The 8,512-nt window shown below is 34.9% G+C and overlaps 1 protein-coding gene across 1 annotated transcript; it reads left to right on the top strand.

Annotated features, from left to right (window-relative positions):
- The first annotated feature begins 4,988 nt into the window (after window positions 1-4,988).
- Window positions 4,989-8,232, top strand: LOC103710201 (thioredoxin H1-like). Its single transcript, XM_039134559.1, has 3 exons — window positions 4,989-5,163; window positions 7,615-7,737; window positions 7,835-8,232. Exons 1-3 carry the CDS (start codon window positions 5,083-5,085, stop codon window positions 7,967-7,969), a joined length of 339 nt encoding a protein of 112 aa, XP_038990487.1. The 5' UTR covers window positions 4,989-5,082; the 3' UTR covers window positions 7,970-8,232.
- The last annotated feature ends 280 nt before the right edge of the window (window positions 8,233-8,512 follow it).

The raw sequence follows: 8,512 nt of genomic DNA on the forward strand, positions 1-8,512 counted from the left end.
TTGAAGGGCGACTCTGCCACTGTCATTGGGTGGATCCAGAGGGGGTCGAGGGGTGAGAGCACAGACCACCCCTTTATCTGCGATATAGTCAGGATGATGAGAGATGGGGGGCCGTCCAGGCCAAGCATGTATTTCGGGAGGCCAATGGGGCGGCTGATTGGCTGGCCGCCTATGGGGCCCACCACTTGGAGTACACCCTTTGTTCGGAGGAGGGAGAGCTGTCACTGGCACTCCGCGAGTTATTGTATTTTGATCTTATTGGGTATATTCGTACATGCACTGTATGAAGCACCCGCCTTCAGCCAAAAAAAAAAAGGGAACGCTTTTTTTATAATAAATGATTCAAATCGTTTTAGTACATGTACATCTAATAAAATTAAGAAATAATAAATTTTGAAATATTCTAGACAACTTTATTTTTCTAATTCACAAGATACTCTAAAATGACCAGCCACATTCGACGCCACCCAGTTATTAGGTGCATTTTTCTTTTGCGTGAAGAATACAACCACGTTCCTCGGGCAAGTGGAAGTGACCGCCATTCGACATCATAGTCACGTCCGGAAAGTCAAGCATGATGCATACATGTTGACATTCCATGTATAAAAACCTCGTGCGAACAAGAGAAGACTTCCTCTTTAAGTTATATAATTTTACTTATATTAATAAATAAAGTATCCTCTCGATTATCGCTTACAACAGCTCTATGCACGTATCTATCAGCATCGGGCAACTTGGCATATCCCCAAAACTTCCACTTTTTTTTCTTATACATGTAGAGATTTTTCTTAACGGTTTTAATATGGTTTTCTGGAATTTATAGAAATGAAAGGATTTTTTTTTTAAGGGCACGGACTTGAAGGGCTGCAGGATATTTTGATAAAAAATTAATTTTTTGGAATTTTATAGAAATAAATGAATTTTTTTAGATTTTTGGCATGGATATCTTTCTAAATATCGAATTTTGCATAAATACCCTTTCCAAATTAATATTTGCATGTATACCCTCGCAAAACTCTGTTATTGTGCAAATGCTCGTAATTTAGCGGTTGTTCTAACGGTATTAAGAAAAATCATATTTATATTAATTAAAAGTAAAATAAAATTTCAAAACTATATTATCGTTCCTATCTTCTTCTGCTATCGGAGTCGCGATCTATTTATATATCTACCCATTAAGAGTATTTTAATTATTTTAATTTGAAACCGTTAATTTTTTAACGTCATTAGATAGCATGGATACATATGCAAAAATAAAAATAAAAAAATGATAGACTGGCAAAACATGTAAATATTAATTTTGGAAGGGTATTCAAACAAAATCCAATATTTAGGAGAGTATATATGGACCCAATTCTTTTTTTGAAGGAACATGGAACTTTTATTTTTGTGGATCGGACTTTGATTTTTTTTTTTTTTTTCTTCCATGGATTTTAGTTTCAAACATGCCTCTTTTTTTTGAGTTAATGAAATTGACTGACTTTTTTTATATATATTTTGAAGGTCAGGTGTGATATTTTCAAAAAAATAAAAAATAAATACCAAACCTCTTTTTTTTGAAAGAAGATGAATTTTTTTTTATTTTTTTAATTCTTGCATATATTTCAGTTTTGAAAAGACTTTTCTTCAAAAGGCACACACTACTTTATTTTTTCCGAGCTAATGAAATGAACGTTCCTGGATTTTATACATCTAATCTACAGATGTGCGGATTTTTCTTTTCATTTTTTTCCTTGATTTTATACATCTAATTCACATATGAATGGATTTCTTATTTTCCAAGTTAATGAAACGAATGCTTTTTGGATTTCATACATCTAATCTACATGCATGCAGTTTTCTTTTTTTACTTTTTCCTTGATTTTGTACATATAATTTGTGCATGAATAGACTTCTCATTTTTTTCCAAGTTAATGAAACGAATATTTCCTAGATTTTATGCATCTAGAGATTTTTGTTAATAGTTTTCCTTTTTTTTGGATTTTATACATTTAATCTACGTGTTTGTGGATTTCTTTTTTCATTTTTTTTTTTTGATTTTATACATCTAATCTATAAATAGATTTTTTTATGAGTTAATAAAATAAACGTTTCCCTAGATTTTATGCATCTAGAAATTTTTGTTAATGATTTTTCTATTTTTTTTGTATTATATACATCTAATCTACATGTGTGTGAATTTTCTTTTTTGCTTTTTCTGGATTTTATATATGTAACCTACGAGCTGACTTTAGAGTTAATAAAATGAATGTTTGTGTATATTTTATACATTTAGAGATTTTTGTAATATTTTTTTTATTCATGTAGATTTTATACATCTAAGCTACGCAATATAGATTCCCTTTTTCATTTTTTCCAAATTTTATACATCCAATCGATGCATACGTGGATTTCGTTATTTTTGGACTTCTCTCTCTCTTTTATTTAGTAGGTATAAAGATATGTGATAAATTAAATAATTTATCGTATAACAAAATAAATAATTTATCTTTGATCATGCATTATGATACAATTCACTAAAAATAAAATTTTACTTTTTATTGTTATCTTCTTGTTGATAATTTAATATTTTTTTGCTGATATCGGTACGAATATATTCAAAAAAACCAAAGGATAACGAGTTCCGACCGAACAGTCCTCTCTCTCCTTTGGTCACAGAGTCTTACCAAAATGATTAACTATGTACTGGGACGAAAAAATAGAATTCGTGATATAAAAATTAAACAATTTATTAAACAAATTGTTTGCAGTCTCTTTCGGGACGGAAACTTTTTATAGTATATCTTATAGGAAAGCTATATAACCATCCGAACACCGTACGGTCATTGATGTGACTAGTGAGAGAAACGGAACCATTATTTTTGCCGTGTCCGTGAGGACCCTTGCCGGGCAAGTAAATGGCGAGGGACGGAGAAACGAGCGGGGTCCGCCAGAAATCTTGGTGGGCAAGTAGTTGGCGGCCAACTGATCGTAGTTTTATCCTTGGCGTCAAAGAAGAATTCGCCCTCCTTCTTGCTCATCCACCATTGAATTATCTATTGTCTACTTTAAAATCTGTGCAAATGAATGGATGGTAAAGCTCGAAACTCTTTCGAATTAGGATGACCGGTCAATATTCGTACCGGCCTCATAATAAAAAATTCTGCACATATTCCACTTGAAAAAGTGAAAATTTTTTCAAAGAGCCAAGAAAACAAAGAGGTTTACCAGTGTTGAAACAAACTTTAGAAAAGTTATATAATTTGACTTTCATTGATGTATCAGAATCCTATTTAGTTGGATAATTATCATTTTTTATAATTACATCATGCTTATGGCATCCTTTCAATTATTGCCTACGCAAATATTTATCAACATCACACATCTTGGCATTAAGGCTGCAAATGGGTCGGGTCGACTCGAGACCCGACCCGGTCCGACCCGCGTAGATCCGATCCAATCCGAATTTTAGGATCCGGGTCGGATCCTAAAATTGGACCCGAATCATTTTTTGGATCGGATCTGGATTTATCGAACCGATCCGATCCAATCCGAATGGACCCGAAGAAGGAGAGAGAGAGAGAAAAAAAAAAAGCAAAAAAGAGTTTTTTTTTTTTATGGGTCGTGGCACTATTGGTCCGTCAAGATCCTCTCTCGATCTATTACACTGTTGATACCTCTGGTGTCTCGGTAGCTGGTTTTTTTTTTCCTTCTGTTCTTTGGTTTCTGTTTTTTTTTAAATGAGGGAACGCTGAACTGAATATGGGTCATGTGCCAGTTTTCTGCAATGGAATTGGATTTTGGAAGAAGGTCTGGGATTTTTTTTTTGTCCTCCTGAGAGGGGAGCTAGGAGACACCAAGTTCCGTCCAATCAGTCATGGACAAAAAATAGTGTGATATGAAATTTGGCTTGTAGACCGACTTACTTAGTAAGTCAGGGGTCATCTGTTCTGACTGGAGGTCAATTGCAAGTCTTTCAAGTCATGGGTCACCCAGCACCTCATAATTATGATATGACCAAATTAGATTTGCCCAAATTCTATCCCAAAAGTGGTTCAGATCCGAACCCGATCCGACTCGAACTCGGATCCGACCCGAATCCGATTCGGATCCGACCAAAATTAGAATCCAAACAAAAAATGAATCAGATCAGGGTCACCCAGGATCCAGATCCATTTGCACCCTTATTTGGCATATCCACCAAAACGATAAGCTTTAAATCATCGTGGGCCCTGCACCGTCCGTGATGCAGTATTGTAGTATAAAAAATAAATATTTCAACACAAAATTATAATACGCGATACAGAATTCCAACCTGCTGATCGCTAATTTAATAATAATAATAGCAAGAAAACTACTCATAATGGGGCCACCACGTTGGTAGAGGTGGCCGTATTTTTTTTACAAATATTTTTTAAAATCTTAAATTTTACATAAATATTTTTTTAAAATTAATATTTATATGTATATTTTTGTAAATCAATTATTTTGCTATTTTATTTTTTTATTCTTATTTTTTTACGTGCTCACACTATTTAACGTCGTTAAAAAAAATAACAGTTCCAAATTAGAATGACTAAAATATTTTTAATGGATAGGTGTGTAAAAAAAATATTTATAAGACGATCACAATTCGCAATGATAGATAAAAAAATAATTTTAAAATTTTATTTTATTTTTAATTAAAATAAATATGATTTGTATTAATATTGTTAGAAGGGTCGAGGAGCATTAGTGTAAAAATAGTATTTTACGAGGATATATAAATAAATATAAATTTTTAGAAGATATTTATGTAAATTTAAATATTTAGAAGGTATTTATGAAAAAAAAACTCTATTTAAAATTTGATGTTATGAGTTCAGATTTGAAGTTTGACCAATTTATATAAATCGCAACCGACTCGGTGGAATCTTGACAAGTGGACGTGATAATATGCCAGACGGGCAATACAGAAATACGAGGAGTGGCGTTTACGTAATTTAGGGGGAGGTTTGGCTATATAAAGGGTGGGTGGGTGGGGGTCTTGTGGCGTCGAACCCTAGATCGTAGACACCGAAGGAGGAGAGGGAGATAGAGCGATCGAGATAAGGAGATAGAACGATGGCGGAAGCGGTGATCGCTTGCCACACCGTCGAAGAGTGGAACCGGCAGCTCCAAGAAGGCAATGAATCCAAGAAGCTGGTAAAGCCTAATCCGCTCCTATCGACCCTACTTCCGGATCCCTGTGTTTTTTTATCTCTCATCTTTTTGGGATTTAGATCGCTATATCGATGTGAAATCTCGGCGCTTTTAATGCATTTCTTTGATTCGAGGATTTTAGGGTTTTGTTCTCGATGGATTTCTCCGATTTATTTGGATCTGGATGATTGGTTTGTTTTGATATGAGTTTTTTTGTGTGATTTTCTTTTCTGGTTTTCGTTTGATTGTATTTACTGAAGGGTTATTAAGGTTTTGAGGAATCTGGATGATGGATTTGATGTGGTCCTTTTCGTAGGGTTGGTTGATCTGCCAAAATTGGATTTTTAGATAATATTTCATTTTTTTTTGTGATGGTTGCATGTTCTGATTTCACTATTATCTAGATTTTAATGGGAAAAAATTGAACTTAAATTTTGGATTTTCCTTTTTTGCTCGAAGATTTCTTTCTTAAATACGTATATGTGTATGTATGTGAGCACCATTTTTAGGAATCTTCCTCATGGTTTTGTATAGTTCAGTGGGGGGTTTGGATTTGATAGCCCTGGTCTAAATATTCTTTTCTCTTTTAAGTTGTAATCGTGCCTGGAATCAGTTCCAACGGTTCTGCTTTTATCCTTCTTTTTTTTATTAATTTTGTTTGCTTTATTTTTATTGCAATTATTTGAATTTAGATGAGGATAAACATTATTATCACTGTTGAAATCATTATTATCATCATTTTGTGTTTGGTCTGTATAGATCCATGCGTCATATCCAATTCCATTTTACATTGGTATGTTCATGGTGTCCAACCGGGGGAAGGAATATGTATCTATCGAACTAATGCTAGGAGCCTCCTGCCTCAGTTTAAGGGTGTTGAGCAGTCCTTTTCGACTTCCTCATATTTAGATCCAAAAAATATTTATTATTATTATTATCTACGGATGCTGTGTCACGTCATTCATTTTCACATCGTTTTATGGTGTATCATGGTCCCATACTATTACCTGGCTATCCTAACTGTTGGAATTATTTGTTTTGCCAAAATCCTTCATGTAAAAATCAATAACTAGATGATTCCTTTTACATTGAGTTGGTTCAATTGCCAACTTAATCTGTGATAGCAAAACAAAGATGTCAATTCATTTCCATTTTTTCTATTAGTGGTGGCGTTTTGATAGAATCAACAACATTGACTTTTGCACATATTTCTTATCTGCAAGTCTGGTCAAATTGTTTATTAAAGCGAGTTCTATATTGGTTTGATAGAATTAATTTGCAGTAATCAGTAGGGGTGGTGATGTATGGCCCGACCTGCAATTGACACCTGATAAGCAGGTTCAGGATAAAAAGGTCAAGATCCTAAACAGGTTGTCCTCATTTAACCCATTTATCATATTTGTAGGGTTTAATTGGGTAAGGTCGGCACGGTTACATCCTGTCCTATTTAAGGCTTGTTAAACCCGCTTAAATTGTTCAAGACCTGTTCTAACTCGTTTAAAACCCTTTTAACTTGTTTTCACAGACCTGATGTGATCTGACTTGTATATCAATCAAGTTACGTGAATTGGGCAAGGTCATTCTGTTTTATGAACAGGTTGGGTTAGTTTTGGATTTCAAAACTGTTAAATAAAAAGGTTGTTTTGGGTTTGACAAGTTTTCCCTAATTCCTATGTCTCAACCCAGCCCAACTTGACCCATTACTACCTGTAGTAATCTGCAGGGCCTCAATTATCTTATGCCACTTTGCTTATTTAAACTGTTAATTAACAAGAACTTGAAACAATAGGTTTGATGACTTAGTTTTTTCTACCTGACTAAGATGAATATGTAAGTAGCTGTTACTTGTATTCTGCTTTTAACTAATCACTTGAAGTGTTTCTTTTCTTGTTCTTTTAATTTATGATTGGAGGTGTCTATCATGTTTCAGCATATTCTTTTGATTTTTATGCGTCATTTATCAAAGTGTTTCTATCTCTTTACAGGCTTGTTCTGGACTTGTGGCTGTGATATGTGAAATGTGAACCCTGTTGATTTGTTTCATTCTTTACTAGTTTTGTACAGTTTGATGTTCTCTTCTTTCCTCAAGGGCCGGTTCTCTCTCTCTCTCTCTCTCTGCATGTGTGTGTTTTTGTGTGCGCTACTTGAGTTGACTTAAAATTTTTCTTGATACAACAAATTGTGATTTATTTAGTTTCTAGATAGTTTTTCTTTTGTTTAAATTTTCAAGAGAACTTGTATATGTTAGGCCCATATCATTGGAGTAACAAAGTTAATGTCTTTGAATTGATTCTTGATTTAAGAATGGTGTGTAGCTAGACGAGCATTTCCATAGATTTCAGCAAGCGTCTCACCATTTATGTGTGCGCGAGAGAGAGAGAAGAAACTGTATATTTTCTTTGATACTACGATATTTGTGAGATCTGACTATTTTGGATGTCATGCTTGCTATAGATGGTCATTGATTTTACTGCTTCATGGTGTGGACCTTGCCGAATGATTGCCCCAGTTTTTGCTGAGCTGGCTAAGAAGTTCACCAATGTGATTTTTCTGAAGGTGGATGTTGATGAGCTCAAGGTAGGCATCCTCATTCCTTTGCTGTGAACGCTTGTATTTGCGCTATCGTGTCCATTTGATTGTGCTGGTTGTCTAATAACTAGTTCTGTAATGGCAGTCGGTTGCCCAAGACTGGGCAATAGAAGCAATGCCCACTTTCATATTCCTGAAGGAGGGAACTATTGTGGAGAAGCTCGTTGGTGCTCACAAAGATGATCTGCCGAAGAAGATTGAGCTGCACATGGCCCAGTGAGGGCTCCCTCATGTTTCATGAAGGATCATCTCTGCTTTACTGTGTACTGCATAAAGGGTCTTAAAACTCTTTTAAGACTTGTGTGGTTAATAAGCATTTCCATAGAATCTTGGATGGTCTGAGATTCGGATATTAGTGGTGTTTCTGTCTGGTTTATGCTGCTTGAGTAATTACTTTTTGCTTGTACTCGAGTCAGGCTTTTAGGCTTTTGGCTCTGAAGATATTTGCATATAGCTTATGGGAAGTATGTTTATAATTCACTACGCCCGCTGATTGTTTCTAGCAATTATGGAATCCATTTTGCCCCTCCCTCAACAGAGCTGCTCTTGATCAGTTCTATGAAGTTCAGAAAGCCAGTTGCTTCTGCTGGCTCTGTGGGATACGATCTAGAGAACTGCTGGATTTTTGCGCTGATCTCCCAACGGAGTGAGATTGGATTATTGGAGAGAGTTCTTCTTATTGCCTTCTAGCGGTAAGATAAATGGGTGTTTTATCGGAATCTCTCGTCTTCGCAAATCAAGGACTAAACTCATCTATTTCCGG

The sequence above is a fragment of the Phoenix dactylifera genome, chromosome 16 (genome assembly GCF_009389715.1).
Source record: "Phoenix dactylifera cultivar Barhee BC4 chromosome 16, palm_55x_up_171113_PBpolish2nd_filt_p, whole genome shotgun sequence".
Lineage (NCBI taxonomy): Eukaryota > Viridiplantae > Streptophyta > Magnoliopsida > Arecales > Arecaceae > Phoenix > Phoenix dactylifera.

Coding starts and splice junctions, on each gene's coding strand:
- LOC103710201 (XM_039134559.1), top strand. CDS start 5,083: ATGGCGGAAGCGGTGATCGCTTGCCACACCGTCGAAGAGTGGAACCGG. Junction 5,164..7,614: donor GCAATGAATCCAAGAAGCTG/GTAAAGCCTAAT, acceptor TGCTTGCTATAG/ATGGTCATTGATTTTACTGC. Junction 7,738..7,834: donor TGGATGTTGATGAGCTCAAG/GTAGGCATCCTC, acceptor CTGTAATGGCAG/TCGGTTGCCCAAGACTGGGC.